Genomic DNA, 20,003 nt, shown 5'->3' with positions numbered 1-20,003 from the left:
GGACGGGGTTGAGGTAGAAAGAATTTGAGTAGACACTATTGAAGGTGGGGAATCGTGGCGGTATATAGAGGATAGGTTGAGAGGAAAGAAGAGGGGAAGGGAAGAAAGTAGTGGTGAAATGAGAGGAGGAAGTGAAGCCAGTGATATGGTGTGGTTTGAAAGTAGTCAGGAGTCATTAAGGGTTCCGGTATTTGATCTTGAATATATAAATGGCATCCTTGCACCTTAAAATAATAATAATAATAATAATAATAATAATCCCTTCTACTATAGGCACAAAGCCTGGACTTTTTAGGGAGGGGCCAAGTTGATTAAATCAACCCCAGTATTCAACTGATACTTATTTTATCAACCCCAAAAGGATGAAAAGAAAAGGCGACCCCAGTGGAATTAATAATAGCAATAATCTTTTCTATAATAGGCTCAACGCCTGAAGCTTTGGGAAAGGGTGATAGTCAATTACATTGACCCCAGTGCTCAACTGGTACTTACAGGGGATGAACAAAATAATGGAAACACCTTAAAATTTCAAACAAATTTATTTTAATATGGGGTAGGACTGCCTTTGGCAGTAATTACAGTTTGAATTCTACATGGTATGGACTTGTACAAAGTTTGAATTGTTTCCAAAGGAATTTTTGTCCATTCTTCAGCTAAAACAGTCTCCAGTTCTTGTAGTGATGATGGTGGAGGATATCGACTCCTTCCTTGTTTTTCTAAAATTCACCATAAATATTCAATAATATTGAGATCTGGATAACAACTTTAGCTGGGTGAGTTGGTGCATTATGATCCTGAAAGTGCATTTCCCTCCGGAAACAGTTCTGCAACCATAGAATGAACTTGATCAGATAAAATGCTTAAATAGTTTTGACTTTTAATTCTGTCACGTATACGTGGTTGGTGGTTGGAAATGAGGTAAAGGATGACTTGCTCAAGAAAATAACATTCTTCCACTGCTCTAGGGACCAGTTTTGTAGGTTTTTACTCCACTCTAAATGCTTTGCAATGTTTGTTTTTGAAAGTGGTGGTTTTCTGATTGCAGCCCTCCTGTGATATCCAGCTTTGTGCAGCTCCCAGCAAACAGTTTTTGTGGAAACTGGATTCTCAAGGTGGTCATTAAGCTCTGCAGTAATTTTAGGAGCTGTACTTTTGTGATCCTTTCTAACAATTTGCGTAAGAGTCCAACGGTTTCTATCTGAAAGTTTTGGTTTTCTTCCAGAGTTTTGTTTCAATGAGGAGGTTTTTCCCTCTTTCTCAAAGGCTGTCATTACTTTTGAGACAGTACTTCTTGATACACCAAACATTTCAGCTGTTTTTGTTATGCTAGCGCCTGCCATACGAGCACCAACAATTTGACCTCTTTGAAAGTCTGATAGATCTGTCATTTTAATGAATTTTAGTTGCCTTTTTCTGATGATATCTGAAAAGAAACAGCAATTTTAGTAAAACATAAAAATAAACCAGCTTTTGACAGTTTTATAGATATTTCAAAATTATGATGTTAGGTGTTTCCATTATTTTATCCAACCCCTGTATTTCATTGACCTCAAAAGGATGAAAGGAAAACTCGACCTCTGCAGAATTTGAATTCAGAATGTAAGAATAGATGAAATGTCACTAAGCATTTTGCCCAGTTTGCTAATGATTGTGCCAGCTCACCACCTTAATAATAATAATAATAATAATAATAATAATAATAATAATAATAATAATAATAATAATAATAATAATAAGCTGACAAATACAAACAAGAAATCAATCTACCTAACAAATACGAAGAAGAAGAAGAAGAAACAACAAAAGCTATAAAACAAATGAAATCCAAACTAAAACTAGAACAGCAACGGACCATGATAAAACGATGGCAAGAAAAGCCCCTACATGGTAAATACTGGGCTAAACTAAATGCGAAAGAAATAGACAGAGAAAAATCCCAGCAATGGCTGAGAAGCTCAGGACTCAAAGCAGAGACTGAAGGATTTTTAATTGCTGCACAAGACCAAAGCCTCCCCACCAGAAATTACCAAAAACACATAATGAAAAGAAATGTAACAAGTAACTGTAGAATATGTGGAGATCGACAAGAAACAATAAATCATATTATCTCTGGCTGCCCAGTCCTGGCTAAGAAGGAATATATTCACAGACACGACAGAGCTGGGACCTATATACACTGGAAGCTATGCCAACATTATGGAATAACAACAGAAAAAAGATGGTATAAACACACACCAGAAAAGGTCACAGAAAACGAGAAAGCAACCATACTCTGGGATATGCCAATACACACAGATAGAGAAATTAAGGCAAATAGACCAGATATAGTTGTCAAAGATCATGAAAAAAAATGCTTTCTAATTGATGTATCAATACCAGCAGAGGACAACGTTTCTCTAAAAGAAATGGAAAAACTTTCAAAATACAAAGACCTGGAAATAGAGATAACTCGAATGTGGAATCTAAAAACAGAAACAATTCCTATCATAGTAGGTGCCTTAGGTATAATAAAAAAATATTCAGACAAATACATAACAAAAATACCAGGACTTACAAATATATATAACATACAGAAAATTGCACTACTGGGTACTGCACACATTCTACGCAAAACACTTTCAATACAGTAAACATAAGAGCACCACAGCAAACCACAGCACATACCCAAGGCGCACAGAGCTGCGCTCGGTAGTGAAGTGAAAGCACGTTATAAAAATAAAACTACTGAATAATAATAATAATAATAATGCCCGGATGCAGTACCAGGCAGTGGCTCTCATGGCTTCTAATCTTAATTGATTGGAAGTGTTATCATGTACATTGTTTTGTCTTGGTATAAAAAGATGGAAATATTCTGCTCATACCACAGATTTGCTTGTCAGTTGTTTGACCTTAACCAGTTGAGCATGTCCCTTGGTGGCTGATGATATGTGCATCTCTGATCACAAGCAGAAGAAGTGGAGGAGCATCATAGCCATGTGTTGAGAGGAATTCTTTTGGGGTTTGAATAAATCACTTTTGGAAACATTGGTTTTGCTGAACATCCTTAAACAAACCTCATTCAGGGTCCTTTTGAGTGGGATGGGCTACCCGACCTGAAGAAAATTCTAACTGGGCCCCCACCTGCGAGGTCATGCGCTGTTTATCTTGATATGAGATCACCATGTCACGCACATATGGTTGTGATGCATGTGCCTGCTGTACCCTTATCAAACAGGTAGTCATGATGAGTATATTGGGCTTCGTATATTTTACCCCAGTGTCACCTTGATGGCATACATTGCTCTCTCACTCAATAATAATAATAATGATAATAATAATCCTTCCTACTATAGGCACAAGGCCTGAAATTTTGAAAGGCAAAGTTGATCTTGGTGGAATTTGAAATCAGAACATGAAGACAGACAAAATACTGCTAAGCATGGTGCCTAGCGTGCTGATAATTCTTATTTCTTTAGTGCCCACAAGGAGCTACACACAGAGGGGACAAACAAGGACAGACAAACGGATTAAGTCAATTATATCAACTCCAGTGCATAACTGGTACTTATTTAATTGACCCCGAAAGGATGAGAGGCAAAGTCGACCTTGGCAGAATTTGAACTCAGGACGTAGCGGCAGACGAAATACCACTAAGTATTTCGCCTGGCGTGCTAACGTTTCTGCCAGCGTGCTGGTGATTCTGCCTACTCACCCACCATGTTGTGTACATATGATTGTGATGCATGTTCCTGGTGTACTCTTATCAGATGGGTAGTCATGATAGGTATACTGGACTTCATATATTTTACCCCAACGTCACTTTGATGGCATGTGCTGCTCTCTCACTCAATAATAATAGTAATAATAATAATAATGGTTCCAAATGTTGCCATAAGGGCAGCAATTTTAGGGGAGGAGGTAAGTTAATTACATCGACTACAGTGTTCAACTGGTATTTATTTTATCGACTCCAAAAGATGACAGGTAAAGTTGACCTCAGTGGAATTTGATTTCAGTACGTAGCAATGGGTGAAATACTGATAAATATTTCATCCAGCGCGTTAAGGATTCTGCCGGCTCACCGCCTTAATAATAATAATAATAATCATAAGAGGAGGAAGAATAGAAATAAGAAAAAAAGGAAAATAAATAGATGAAGTAAAGGGGAAAGAGTTTGAGAAAGAAAGCTGATAGCATTATATGGTATTACCCTCTGCTTTCTGTCTCAGTCTTTTTCCACTTTTAATTCATCTATTTTCTTTCCTTTTCTTCTTTCTCTTTGTCCTATTTTTATTATTATCATCATTCTTCTTCTTCTTCTTCTTCTTCTTCTTCTTCTTCTTCTTATTATTATTATTATTATTATTATTATTATTATTATTATTATTATTATTATTATTATTATTATTATTATTATTATTATTATTATTATAATAAGGTGAGGTGGCTGAATCGTTAACATGAGAAATGCTTAACGGTATTTCATCTGTCACTATGATCTGTGTTCAAATTCCACCAAAGTCAACTTTGCCCTTCATCCTTATGAGGTTGATAAATTAAGCACCAGTGAAACACTCGGAGTCAATGAAATTGACTCATCCCCTCCCCCAAAATGGCTGACCTTATGGCAAAATTTGAAACCATTATTATTATTTACATTATTTTCATTTGACGGATATTTGTCCTCATCTTGTTTATTGTTAACACAACGTTTCGGCTGATATACCCTCCAGCCTTCATCAGGTGTCTTAAGGAAATTTCGAACCTGGGTTCTCATTCCTAAGGTATTTTTCGATGTTTTTATTATTATTTAATAATAATAATAATAATAATAATAATAATAATAATGATAATAATAATAATAATAGTAACATCAAAAAATACCCAAGGAATTAGAACCCAGGTTTGAAATTTCCCCAAGACACCTGATGAAGGCTGGAGGGTATATCAGCCAAAACATTGTGTTAATAACAAACAAGATGAGGACAAATATCCGTCAAATGTAATATTTGTACATAATTCCTCATCTCTTAAATATAGAACTGTGTTATCATTATTATTATTATTATTATTTAAGATGTTGCACAGTATCCAATATCAAGATGTTGCTGATTGAAGATATTATGTCTACCAGAGGGTTTGTACTGTCACAACAAGGACCTCAGACTGACAATACTTTATGCAATATGTGTGCAGTTCTAAGTAATTCTGATTTTTGCAATACACCTCGATTGTAGGGTATTTCTAAACTTTCCAAATGTTTCTTCAGCTTGGATGGTATTGAACCCAATGCGCTAACGACATCAGGGACAACCTTTATGTTCGACTTTCATACCTGCCATATCTTGGCAATCCCAATTCTCATGTCTCCATATTTATCAATCTTTTCTCTTTCTTTCATTATAATATGTTGATCTTCTGGCACTGTCATGTTGATTATTAGGCACATTTGTTTGTCCCTCCTAAAGGTTACTCTATCCGGCTTTCAGTGTTCTAACACCTCGTCTGTCTGGAAGTCAAAGTTACTGAAGACTTTTGCTTTCCCCTTTTCATCTATTACCTTTTCAGGTGTATGTTGGTATCAAGTACCCATTACCTCATACCCATACTTCTGGCATAGTAGCCACTGAAGGCTACCTCGTCATGTCTGCACTTGTACTCTTTCTGCACAAGACTTTCACAAGCACTAACAATGTGAGTGAGTCATGCTTTCGACCCTCTTCCCACACATTCTGCAGAGGTTCATTACACTTGTGTGGTATATATCCCATTTCACTGAGTTGGTATTCAGTGCCTGATCCAAGCAGTGATGATTAGGCTTCCAGTATTCTTTTTAGGTCACCCTTGCTGAGCCACCTCCATGATGCTTCCTGGTCTTTTAAGTTGTTTGTTTCACGGTGGAACTGACCATGTAATTCCATGCGGAGTAGAGTTTCTTTTTCTCTCGTTGGCTATCCGTGATCAGAATACATTAGCATTCTGAAATCCATTTTTGGTAAACCTTTCTTCATTAGCAGTATACTGTAGCAGGTCTTGTTTGCTGTTTACCAAATATTCTGTCATGTTCTTCTTTCATTGTTGATGCACTCCCACATGCTAATCAGCCCATGTCCACCTTTACACATCTTCATGTGTTTGTTCGCTTTAGGATAGAGGGCACCATGGATTGTCAATGTTTTTCAGGTAATGCAATTGAGTTGGTTAGATTTCTAGAGAAGTTTGAGGCACTTCAAATATGCAGTGATGATCTTGTCTTTCATTTCTCTTTTGTTATTATTATTATTATTATTATTATTATTATTATTATTATTATTATTATTATTATTCAGTAGTTTTATTTTTATAGCATGCTTTCACTTCACTACCAAGCACAGCTCTGTGTGCCTTGGGTATGTGCTGTGGTTTGCTGTGATGCTCTTATTGTTACTGTATTAAAAGTGCTTTGCATAGGATGTGTGCAGTGCCCAGTAGTGCAATTTTCTGTATGGTATATATACTTGTAAGTCCTGGTGTTTTTGTTATGTATTTCTCTGAATACTTTTTTATCATACCTAATGCGCCTACTATGATAGGAATCGTTTCTGTTTTTAGATTCCACATTTGAGTTACCTCTATTTCCAGGTCTTTGTATTTTGAAATGTTCTCCATTTCTTTTAGAGAAACATTGTCATCTGCTGGTATTGATACATCAATTAGAAAGCATTTTTTTCCTTCATGATCTCTGACAACTATATCTGGCCTATTGGCCTTAATTTCTCTATCTGTGTGTATTGGCATATCCCAGAGTATGATTGCTTTCTCGTTTTCTGTGACCTTCTCTGGCGTGTGCCTATACCATCTTTTTTCTGTTGTTATTCCATAGTGTTGGCACAGCTTCCAGTGTATGTAGGTCCCAGCTCTGTTGTGTCTGTGAATATATTCCTTAGCCAGGACTGGGCAGCCAGAGATAATATGATTTATTGTTTCTTGTCCATCTCCACATATTCTGCAGTTACTTGTTATGTTTTTTTTCATTATATGTTTTTGGTAATTTCTGGTGGGGAGGCTTTGGTCTTGTGCTGCAATTAAAAATCCATCAGTCTCTGCTTTGAGTCCTGAGCTTCTCAACCATTGCTGGGATTTTTCTCTGTCTATTTCTTTTCCATTTAGTTTAGCCCAGTATTTGCCATGAAGGGGCTTTTCTTGCCATCGTTTTATCATGGTCCGTTGCTGTTCTAGTTTTAGTTTGGATTTCATTTGTTTTATAGCTTTTGTTGTTTCTTCTTCTTCATATTTATTAGGTAGTATGATTTCTTGTTTGTATTTGTCAGCTTCTTTAAATACTGAAAACAGTTTTTTGTTTTGCGCATGTTTTGTAGCTATTTGTATTAGTTTTCCTTGCTTCTGAAGTAGGTATTTTTGCAGTCCTATGGTGGTTATTTTATAATAGTTTTCCAGCTGTATAAGACCTCTACCACGTTCTATACATTGTATATATAACCATTTTATGTCAGATTTTAGGTCATTATTTTTCTTGTTTTCCTGTCTATTTAGCATGTAAGATAAAGGTGTCAGTGCCAAGCAGAAAAGGAGTGGAGAGAGCGTGTCTCCCTGGAATATTCCTCTTCTAATGGGGATAGCTTTGGTTTTCACGAGTCCCTTTTTTGTTTGGAGCTGTAGCACTGTCTGCCATTTATTCATAGAGTGTCTTATGTATTTTATAATTATTGGTGCCACCTTGTTTATGGCTAGTGTTTCAAGGATCCATGTGTGGGGAACACTATCCTTTCGGTAGTCGATCCAAGCCATACTAAGGCCTTTCTTCTTTCTGTGGCTGTCTTCAGTTATGGCTTTATTGATCATTAGTTGATCTTTACAGCCATATGAGCTCTTGCAGCATCCCTTCTGCTCTTCTGGAAACAGGTTTTCTTCCAGGTACTTGCTCAATCTCTGCAATATTATTACAGTAAAGGCTTTGTAGATTGTAGAGAGACAGGTTATAGGTCTGTAGTTTTGTGGTTTTGCCATTTCAGTGGTTTTGGGAATTAGGGTAGTTTTCCATTTTGTGAGCCATTCAGGCATGGTCTCTGGCTTGGCTCTGCTAGTATGTCATTAAATTTCTCAGCCAGCTTTTTGTGTATTCCTGTCAGATATTTTAACTAGAAGTTGGGGATCTTGTCGTGCCCAGGTGCCTTCCAGTTGCTTGGTCTTTTCAGTGCCTGGGTGACCTCTTCAGTTGTTATAGGGGTTCAGAGTTGCTCAGGTGCTAAGTTCGTTGTTTTAATAGTCCTTTTCTGAGGTTGTTCCTTCCAAAATTCTTCCACTTCTGCTGTTGGTGCTGCATTGATGTCTATTTTATTTTTGCCAAGTTCTTGGTAGAATCTTTTGAGGTTGGTGTTGAACTGTTTGCTTTGTTCAAAGAAACGTTGGCGTTTTTCATACCGGCGAATACTTTGTGCTTTGGCAAGGATATCTTACTTTAGCTTTTCTTTTACCTCAGGTAAATCTTTTTCTGTAATGTTGTATTCGCACAGTATTTTTGTTTTCTTCTTGTTACTTAGTAGTGTTGATTGTCTACTAATTTCGTTAAGAATCAACAGATCTTTTCTCTTTTTTTAAATTTTTTTTTTGGATATTATTTATCCACAGGCTTTGTTTGGGTGGTGGGACTCCTGTTTGGATGAGTTTGAGGGAGTATCCAGTTCCTTTTGTGGCTGCTGCATATATTATGTTATTTGGCTCAGTGATATTGCCATTTGTTTCTGTGGCTATTAGTTCCATGACGGCCAGGTTTATGCTATTTATCATTGATGTTGTTTTATTCTTTTTTGATTTTTGGGAGGTATAATCGGTGGTCCATTCTGAGATCTGTGGATTTCAGTTCTTTGATTATTCTCATTTTTATAGTGTAACGACCATGCGACCAGGAGATGGTGATGAGGAATGGCTCCTTTAGCACATCGCACAGTCGCTACAAATAAAAAACATGAAAAGAGGTTAAATGAGTATAAGTGCCAAGAAGGAAAAGAGAGACACAACTGGTAGAAGGTTTAAGAGAAGGTTTTATTGATATGTCAACGTGTGTTTGTGTGTGTGAGTGTGACATATAAACACAATAATAGACAGGCCATCATGCAAACAAAGTATATGTGTATACAAACATGTGTGGATGTGTGTGCGAGAAATACAGAGCATAGGAAAGAGTCTATAAGGACGTTAGAAGAAAGTCCAGGCACAAGGATGGAAAATACCAGTTCGTATTCAAGGTACACAGTAGTTGAGGTGCTGTAACAAGAAGTTGTGGTGGCAAGGCAGAGCCGAAGGAGAAAGCACATGTCATGAGAAGTTGAGGCTTCAATGCTGCGGTGGTTACTTAGTACAGGATGTCTCGCAGGTTGTACTTGCTGTTAACCATGGTGAAGTAATTCACAAACAGTGTTGAGAGAACCTGTGCGAGTGCTGTTGGTGGTGTGTACGTAGAGAAGTTGGTGTAGTCAAGAAGACGATGGTGGTGATGTAGATGAAGTGTCCTGAATGCTGAACGAAGTGTTGGTGTTCTCCATGAAGTTGCTGTCGTCACTGGAACTAGTTGAGTGCTCTGTGGTCAGCGGCTAGACTTCAGAAGGTCTGAAGTACACTGGTAAACGGGACGGTGAAAAACTAGCTATTTATACCATACTGTCAGCTCAACTGGGTTTCAGAAAAGGCTGTCTCATGTGACCTTATCTGAAGGCTGCAATTGGTTGGGGTGCACCTTGGTGCGCAACAGAACAGGAGACAAAATGCGTCAATACCAACCACTCAGAGTGGTGGACACAACAGGGTCCAAAGATGCGGCCGAAGGCTAGCTGTTATCCACTACGTTTGCATCCATGTATATATAACAGAGAGAGAGAAGTAGGCTACAATAGTATCATAATCATTAGGTTCCCCTTCACTGTTTCCAGGTTTTAGATTTGTTTCGCCTTCCTTTTCATTCATATGTTTGTCTGTGGTGTTCTGGATTGGTGCTTTTTGTACATTATTATACATCCCTACCATCTGGGTTTGTTGTTTTTTGTTTACTTCGTTTTTGTTGGAAATGTTACATTTGTCTTTGTGTTTTACTATCTCAGTGTTTATATTATTTGGCATTGTTGTGTGGCTACTATCTACATTTTCCTGATGTACTTTTCCTTTTAATTGTTCTATTTCTATTTCTGATATTCTTTTTTGTTTTGAGAATATATCTTCATATGTTAGCTAGTTTATTAGGGTTCATTGCTGTATCCAAGTCTTTATTTAGGTTAGGAAAGTATTGTAGTTCATTTGAAGCATTGAGTATTGTTTGTAAAGAATAAAAAGTTTTGAATGGTACAAAAAATGGACTATATACCTGTTGTAATTTAGTTATCTATAGTCCGATGATATTTCGGAATACAATTCCTTCTTCAGATATTCTTAGATGGAGTCTTTGTTATAAACTGTTTACTAACGGCTTTTCTTTTTTTTACCGGAAGTGTCTCAGTAGTGGTCTCATGAAACTCCTTCCGGAATTCCTCATGAGAAGTGTGTGAGGTCGGCTATGTTTCAATCTCCTGTATGTTAGTACATCTGTAGTGCTGCTTCTAAGTTATGTGTTATATGTGCAGCTTCTCTTTCTTTTTTCCCCTTCTTTTTTTTCCTCTTTCTTTTGTTATAAACAATACATGGGCATGTTATTAAGTATAAACCTACACACATCCAGATGTAGCTAAATAATATATTGATTACCAACCTCCAGCCTGTTGTTAATTTGGGGTCCTAGTCTGTGTATGAGTAAAGCTTCCTTAATTCTTAAATTACCCAAATTTCTTTCATTGGCCTCAATTGTGACTGTTATACTTTTGTCAGTGTTCCAGCATCTGTCTAGATGTTTTTTGAAAGAGGAGGCTCTCGTGTTCAGATGTTCTTTGATGTTGACATGTAACGGTCTTGTTGTGCTACCCACATAGAACTTGTTGCATTTGTTACATTGTATTCTATACACAACATTTACCCGTTGGCATAAATCTGTGTCATGGATGGGACAATTTATTAATGTGCATTGATTGTTGTCCCTTATTCGTTTCTTTGTGAGGTGTTCTCTCAGAGAGGGGCCAGTTGTATGTCTAGCCCTTCTCTTCTTATGGCTGTAGTTATCCTCTCGCTAAAATGGGGTATTTTAAGGAAGCATGCGTTGCTGGGTTTTTTATGTGTTCGACGTGTTGGCTGTCTTGGGTACTTAAGCTGATTTACAATGGATCTAGGATACCCATTGGTTTTCAATATATCTAGGAAGCGTGCAGTGTGGGTTACCTTGTCCTCCATTCTGCTGCACTTGCCTTGGATGCGTGCAAGTTCATTTCTGGCGTATCCTATTTTGGCACTGAGTGGAAGTGCTGAATTGTATTGGACAAACATATCTCTACTGGCTGCCTTCCTGTAGAACTCAGTGTGGATCTCTCCTTCTTCCATTATATTCAGTTTGAAGTCAAGTAATGATAGTGATCCAGTGATGTTGGGATGTTCTATAGTGAACTTTATGTTCATGTCCATGTTATTGAACATCGTGAATATTCTCTCAGCCTCTTCACGGAAGGTTGTGAGTATGAGGTTGTCATCTACATACCTGGTGAAGAAGGCGCATGAGCAGCAGATGTTGGAGTGCTCAACGTTCCAGATCGTTCATATAAGTAATGACTAGTAGGCCCGAGAGACTGGATCCCATGGGGAGACCTATTGTCTGTTTGTATATATGGTCCTGGAAAGCGAAGTAGGTGTTGTCCACGATGATGGACAAAAGTTGGTGTATATCAGCTGTGGTCCAAAGCATTGGATGTTGGACGTTATGCAGTCCGTCAATAGGTTGACCACTGAGTGTAATGGTACAATTGTGTACATTGAGACAATGTCAAGACTAAAGGCGTATCTGTTTTGCCTGAGTTGGTCTATGGGTAATTGGTGCAGTCTTTTGATGACTTCGTCGGAGTTCTTGACGTGTCCCGGAAAGGTGGAGAGTATGGGTTTCAGGATGTGAGGAAGTAACCAGGATATTTTATATAGAGGTCCTTCCACACTGGAGACGATGGGTCTAATCTGGATTGTGTTGCTATTCTTGTGTGTTTTAATGAGGTGATAAAATCTGGGTAATCTACTGTTCTTTGTGATGAAGTTGTTCTTGGATTTACTATGTATTTGTCTCTGTCTACAGATGTCCATCCATGCGGTATTAATTCGGTCCTCAATCCTGGTCGCAGTTATATCTGTCACTTCAGAATATAGTCTGTCATTGCATAAATGTTCTTGTGCCAGTCTATTATATATTTCATGAGAAATCACGCAGATTTCTTTCCCTTTATCTGATGGTAAGTATACAAGGTTTTTGTTTTTTAGTTTAGTCAGTATTTTAAGTTGTGCCTTGGCTAAGTTTGGGGTTATTTTCGATTCCTTCCTTAAGATGTTGGAGATAGACTGTTTCAATCTGGATAGTTTGTGGTTGAGTTCTTGGTTAGTTGAGGGTGGGTGGAGTGGGTGGTCTAATTGGTATGTAGGAAATTTATTTAGGTTATTTTTCTTCCATATCTTATATGTATGTGTTGTTGCGTTTTCGTTCTTTGGGTAGAGCACTGCTGTAAAATAAGCATGTAGGATTGAAATATATTCCTCATGTGTCCATTTATGTCTTTTTGGTTTTATTTGCGGGACATGAGGATCAACGTCCGGCCCTTTATTTTGATGGTCATCATTTTCGTAGGGTACCGTTCCGTTCATTTCTGTTGTCAAATTGTTTTGCACGTGTAGTTTTTCGTACTTTTTGTGTAACAAGTTTAAAGTACGCACTTCCTGATTGTTATTCTTGGGTTGAATAATACCGGTATTATTTAATTTCATCATCATCATCATCATCGTTTAACGTCCGCTTTCCATGCTAGCATGGGTTGGACGATTTGACTGAGGACTGGTGAAACCGGATGGCAACACCAGGCTCCAGTCTGATTTGGCAGAGTTTCTACAGCTGGATGCCCTTCCTAACGCCAACCACTCAGAGAGTGTAGTGGGTGCTTTTACGTGTCACCCGCACGAAAACGGCCACGCTCGAAATGGTGTCTTTTATGTGCCACCCGCACAAGCTAGTCCAGGGGCACTGGCAACGATCTCGCTCGAAAATCCTACAGGAGCCAGTCAGGCGGTACTGGCAACGGCCACGCTCAAAATGGTGCATCTCATGTGCCACCCGCACAAGAACCAGTCCAGGGGCACTGGCAACGATCTTACTTGGCTTGCCGGGTCTTCTCACGCACAGCCCATTTCCAAAGGTCTCGGTCCGTAGTCATCGCCTCGGTGAGGCCCAATGTACGAAGGTCTTGCCTCACCACCTCAGCCCAGGTCTTCCTGGGCCTACCTCTTCCACGGGTTCCCTCAACTGTTAGGGTGTGGCACTTTTTCACGCAGCTATCCTCCTCCATTCTCACCACATGTCCATACCAGCGCAATCGTCTCTCTTGCACGCCACAACTGATTCTTCTAATGTTCAGCTTTTCTCTCAAGATACTTACACTCTGACGGGTATTCACATTGACATTACACATCCAACGGAGCATACTGGCTTCATTCCTTGCGAGCTTACGTATGTCCTCAGCAGTTACAGCCCATGTTTCACTGCCATGTAGCATGGTTGTTCGTACGCATGCGTCATACAGTCTGCCTTTTACTCTGAGTGAGAGTCCCTTTGTCGCCAGCAGGGGTAAGAGCTCTCTAAACTTTGCCCAGGCTATTCTTATTCTAGCAGCTACACTTTCAGCGCACCCACCCCCACTACTAACTTGGTCGCCCAGATAGCGGAAGCTATCGACTACCTCTAGTTTTTCACCCTGGAATGAGATAGAAGTTGTTTCCTGTTTGTTTGCAGTCTTTATTGCACCTGAACATCTGCCACAAACAAAAACTAACTTGCTAGTTAACCTGCCTTTGATGTTGCTGCACCTCTTATGTGTCCATAGCTTGCACCGGGTACATCTTATAGAGTTACTACCTACTCCTTTTCTACATACTGAGCAGGGCCATCTACCTGAAGGGGTTTGTGTTTTATCTACCTTCCTACTTATTAGGATTTTGGTTTTAGCTAGGTTGACTCTAAGGCCCTTCAATTCTAGACCTTGCTTCCACACCTGAAACTTCTCCTCTAGTTCTGATAGTGACTCCGCAATTAGGGCAAGGTCATCAGCATAGAGGAGCTCCCAGGGGCAACCTGTCTTGAACTCCTCTGTGATTGCCTGGAGGACTATGGTAAATAATAGGGGGCTGAGGACGGAACCTTGGTGGACCCCTACCTCTACCCGGAATTCATTGCTGTACTCATTTCCAACCCTCACCTTACTGGCCGCATCTCTGTACATGGCTCGCACAGCTCTCACTAGCCATTCTTCTATCCCAAGTTTCCTCATTGACCACCAGATAAGGGATCGGGGGACCCTGTCAAAGGCTTTCTCCATGTCAACGAAAGCCAGGTACAGAGGTTTATCCTTGGCTAGGTATTTCTCTTGCAACTGTCTCACTAGAAATAAGGCATCAGTAGTGCTTTTACCTGGCACGAACCCAAACTGCATCTCATCTAAATTGATTCGCTCCCTAATTAGTTGGGCTATGACCCTCTCTGTAACTTTCATAACCTGATCTAACAGCTTGATGCCTCTGTAATTATTTGTATCTAAAGCGTCCCCTTTACCTTTGTAGCAGTTGACTATGATGCTGCTACACCAGTCATAGGGTATGACTCCTTCGTGTATCACCTGGTTCGTAATACGGGTGACTAGGCTATAGCCAACACTGCCAGATATTTTGAGCATCTCTGCAGTGATTCCTGATGGGCCGGGGGCTTTCCCGGTCTTCATACTCTTAATTGCTTTATCTACCCTGGTACTATCAACTCGGATAGCTGGTCCCTCTATTGGGTCGACATAAGGCAGGCTCTCTTTCTCCCATTCATTCTCTTTATTAAGCAATCTATCGTAGTGGCATCTCCAGACCTCTTTCTTTGCATCCTCATTTAATGCAAGCGTACCATCATCCATGCGAACACATTTCTCTCCTACAACATCACTATTCTCTCTCCTACACTGTCTTGCAACCCGAAATACCTCGAGTCTTTGGTCCTCACGGCGCAGAACATTGGCAAATCTTTCCTTATCTGCTTCCCCTCTGGCTAAATAAACCTGTCGCCTAGCCTCCCTTCTGGCACATTGGTACAATTCCCTGCTACCACCGTTCTTCCAGTCCTTCCAAGCTTGTTTCTTTTGTCTAATAGCCCTGTCTACCTCCTTGTTCCACCACCACGTTACTCTGGGTTGGGAGGGGACCTTACACCACCCACAAATCTGGTCGGTGGCTTTCAACAGGTTGTCCCGCAGAAATCTCCAATTGTCTTCCACGTTGTATGATGCTATATCCCCTTCTATTTCGTTAAATGCTTCAAGTAACTTGTCTCTAAGTCTCTGTCCGTTTGCAGGGTCTTTAAGCTTCCACACCCTTCTTCTCCAAGCCTGTCTAATTCTGGGCACCCATTTTGCCTTGATCCCAAAGTCGCTAACTACTAATCTATGTTGTGGGGTACATTCTTCGCCAGGGTAGGTTTTGGCATTTATAAGCCGCCCTCTTTCCCTATTTCTGGCGAGGATGTAGTCGATTTGGCTAGAGTGTCTGCCGGAGCGGTAGGTGACTAGGTGACTGGCAGGTTTCCTGAAGTTGGTATTGCAGACCATAAGATTGGTTGCATCACAGAACTCCAGCAGTCTGGTTCCCTCCTCATTGCGGGAACCGAAGCCATAGCCTCCATGTATGCCATGGAAGCCCCCAGCACGACGTCCGACATGACCGTTGAAGTCTCCAGCCACAAAGAGAAGGTCCCTGTCACTCGTCGACGAGGTAGTTTGCAATTGTAATTTTTTTGTACATGGTGTTTGGGGCTGGAGATGGTCTGGTGTTGATGGATCGTAATGTATCAAGCGTGTTTACATGTGCTGTGCGAGCAGTGGAGATGATATCCAGTTAAAATACATCATTTCATTTGGAAAATAGAAATAAATTTCAATGAGTATTACTTATTCGGATATAGTCCAACCCTTTGTCAGCTATTTTTGGCTCCAAGCAATGTCTTTATTTCCGATGTTTTTGGATAAATTTCAGAGCAGTGTTTTATCACTCTCACATGTTAAACGTCCCTATTATTATTATTACGGTAATCTTCAAGTTTAGGGGGGTAAAAAAAATAAATAAAAATATTCAAGGGAAGTAACTGAACGTCTTACCAATATTCTCCGTACTACTCTGTTTATAAATAAATCACACACGTGATTTGATTGACGTTAGCTGTTTATATATAAATCACACACGTAATTGAATATCATAGTTTCTTATGAGAAATCGAAAATGCCTCGTGGAAGACCGGCTGCACAACATCTTATTGTTGCTGAAAACGAAATCCTCAATCTCATCTTATCTATATGAATTTCTATGGCGGAATTCAATCCCAAAAGAAGAAAACATTTGTTTATTTTTTGGCTGCCATTTCTGAAGTGTATAATGTTGAGTAGGTGAATTTCTAGAACTGCATGATGACTCTCACTCGGCGAGGTCGTGTTCATTGAAAATAGACATATTTTAATGAAATTTTCTACAGTGCAATATATTCAAACATCTGGAGCATAACTAGAAAATTTCATTAATAAATATCTATTTTTAATGAACATGATCTCATTGAGATCAGCATGCAGTCCTGGAAATTTATCTGTTGAATTTCATTATCATTTCCATCGACAAAGTTCTCTCCATGCACAATTGTTTCTTTTCTGCCTGTTGTTTTTGACTCTGTTCCATCGGGTACTTCTGCAAACCATTTCGTTTCTGTTTTGTAAAAAGAAAAAAACATTTTTAACTTTTATAAAAATTCCGTCGCATGCTGTTTTAGAAAAAAAAAAAAAAAAAAAGCACGTGTGTGATTTATTTATAAACAGCTAAAAGAAAACGGATAATAATGGTAGGTCGTTCAGTTATTTCCCTTGAATATTTTTATTTACTTTTTTTACCCCCCTAAACTTGAAGATTACCTACTACTACTACTACTACTACTACTACTACTACTACTATTATTATTATTATTATTATTGAATGAGAGAGTAGCACACGCCATAAAAGTGACTCTAGGGTACAAATATATGAAACCCAATGTGCGCAACATGGTGATCTCGTATCAAGATAAACAGCACATGACCTTGCAGGTGAGGCCAGTTAGAATTTTCTTGAAGCTGAGGAGCCCATCCTGTTCAAAAGGATCCTGAATAATGGTTGTTTAAGGATGTCGAACAAAACACCCATGCTTCCACAAGTGAATTATTCAAACTCCAAAGAATTCCTCTCAACTCATGGCTGATGCTCCCCCACTACGTTTGCTCATGATCAGGGATGTACATAACATCAGCCACCAAGAGACATGCTCAAACTGCTTGAGGTCACACAACTGACAAGCAAATCTGTGGTATTGAGCAGAATATTTGCTGTAGCCCATCTTTTATGCCAAGACAAAACATGTACATAACAACACTTCCAATCAGTTAAGACCAGAAGCTATGAGAGCTAGTGCCTGGTATTGTATCAGGACATTTATTATTATTATTATTATTATTATTATTAAGGTGGCAAGCTGGCAGAACTTTTAGCATGCTGGGTTAAATGCTTTGTGGTATTTTGCCTGTCTGTATATTCTGAGTTCAAATTCTGCTGAGATCAACTTTGCCTTTCATCCTTTTGGAATCAATAAACCAAGTACCAGTGAAACACTGGGGTTGATGTAAACGATTAACCCTTCCCCCAAAATGGCTGCCCTTGTGACAAAATTTGAAACCATTATTATTATTATTTTTACTAGCAGAGATACCCGGCATTGCTCTGGATTAAAATGGTGTAGTTTGTATATATATATTATAGTTATGTTCTATAATACAGGTGATATGGGAAAGTGCAGTATTGATGACAAAATTGTGGAGTAAACGATGGTCTAATTCGACTAAGTGACATGTAATACATCCATTTTGAGGACTCCATGTCCTAGCCTATCATGGAAAATTTGAGAGTGGTGGGATATGTAATTTTTGAACTCACCAAAAAGCTGTCAGTGGATATACTCACTTTTGAGGTGGTCAGTGCTGTGTCTAACACAACCCATCGTATGGTTGACAATCAAATGAATGGAGGTATAATGGAGATATTGTACGTAAATGGGTACATTCTCAAAATGGGCTGCTATGGGAGACGGCAACGGGGAAGTGAACTGCTGAAATGTTGCAGAAGGTGAAGGGTTGACATCGGATTGCTGGTGTGACTGTAGAATAAGAAACATAAAGTGAGCCTATGCGGTCACATGAGAATATGTAGTGATGAATTACTTGAAAAAATAAGGCATAATGGCTTACTGCATGGTATGAATATAGTATCTCTGTATTTTTGTATGTAGTGTAAATTAACAAAATAGAAGCACTTGCATGGAACTGCTAATTTAACAACAAATAGCACAATAATCATTACAGAGAGAGACAAAGAATTATATATATATATAGGATAAATTTCTTAATGTAAGGGTAAATATGTAATTGTAATTACCTTGCAACTGCTGCGATAATTATTAACTGGTAATGGAACAGTAAATGTGTATTTTTATATATACCTTGGACCTTACCACCTCATTGTTTTTTTCTAGAACTCACATACATGCATTCAGGCATGTCAGTTGTCACATATGTATATGTATGTGAAGGTGTGTGTGTGTGTGTGTGTTTAGTAACATTTGTGACGCAGAAACAAGCGCACTCATAGACATATACATACTCATATACAAAATGTGATGTCTTTGTGGTATGAAATGTTCCTGACATACACTCACATATGTGTACTAAGATAGCCACACAGAGACATACATTCATGCATGTCAGTCATTACATATGTATGTGTATGTTTAATAACGTACCCGATGCGGAAAGACACACACTATGAGACATATACACACTCATACACCTACACACATACACTCACAGATAGATACACAGTCATATACAAAATGTGATGTCATTGTGGTATAAAATGTCCTGTTGACAATAGAAAGATTGTCTCTATGAAATGTTATATTGTTTTAATCGAAATGAAAATGAAATTTCGTATTGACACTGACCAGCTCTCACATACATATAGTGTGTTTAATAACATACCTAACGCAGAAAGACACACACACTGTGAAACATATACACACTCATACACTCACACACATGCATTCACAGACAGGTACACAGTCATATATGAAATGTGTCATCATGGTGGTGGTTAGAATTAAAGGTAAAAGTATAAAAGTGAAACTATATCACATTACAATATAGATGTTATTCTTTCACTGTTATTCTTTGAGTTTTGATACATAATACGGAACTAGTGCCAATGTTGCATTGTTTTAATCCTCAAAAATTACATTATGACACACACACACACATATCATCATCATCATCATCATCGTTTAACGTCTGCTTTCCATGCTAGCATGGGTTGGACGATTTGACTGAAGACTGGTGCAACCGGATGGCTACACCAGGCTCCAATCTAATTTGGCAGAGTTTCTACAGCTGGATGCCCTTCCTAACGCCAACCACTCAGAGAGTGTAGTGGGTGCTTTTACGTGTCACCTGCACGAAAACGGCCACGCTCGAAATGGTGTCTTTTATGTGCCACCTGCACAAGAGCCAGTCCAGGGGCACTGGCATCCATCGAAAGTTTTATATATATATATATATTTCTAACTTTACCATTGTTCTCTTTATCCTTTTATATATTTATACATATATATATATATATATGTTCCGAGCACACAATCTTATATCAAGTCACTTGCTATTCAAGTACATCTCCATAAATAGAAAGATTATCTCTATGAAATGTTATATTGTTTTAAGCGAAATGAAAATAAAATTTCGTATTGACACTGACCAGCCCTCACATACATATAATGT

General features: G+C 38.8%; 2 protein-coding genes across 2 annotated transcripts in view; one reads left to right on the top strand and one right to left on the bottom strand.

Moving 5' to 3' along the window:
* Positions 1–20,003, top strand: part of LOC106870969 (diacylglycerol kinase epsilon) — a 230,670-nt gene that overhangs the window by 5,001 nt on the left and 205,666 nt on the right. The window lies entirely within an intron of this gene.
* On the bottom strand, positions 15,941–18,498 carry LOC149137141 (uncharacterized). The gene is made up of 2 exons (XM_089347107.1): positions 18,142–18,498; positions 15,941–16,860 (listed from the first exon to the last, which is right to left on the bottom strand). The coding sequence occupies exons 1-2, from the start codon at positions 18,350–18,352 to the stop codon at positions 16,679–16,681; spliced, it is 393 nt and encodes a 130-aa protein (XP_089203233.1). The 5' UTR covers positions 18,353–18,498; the 3' UTR covers positions 15,941–16,678.

Source organism: Octopus bimaculoides, chromosome 2 (assembly GCF_046866305.1).
Source record: "Octopus bimaculoides isolate indiv1 chromosome 2, ASM4686630v1, whole genome shotgun sequence".
NCBI classification, from domain to species: Eukaryota; Metazoa; Mollusca; class Cephalopoda; order Octopoda; family Octopodidae; genus Octopus; species Octopus bimaculoides.
Note: the sequence above shows the minus strand (reverse complement) of the source record. Positions and strands in the feature narration are given on the sequence as shown.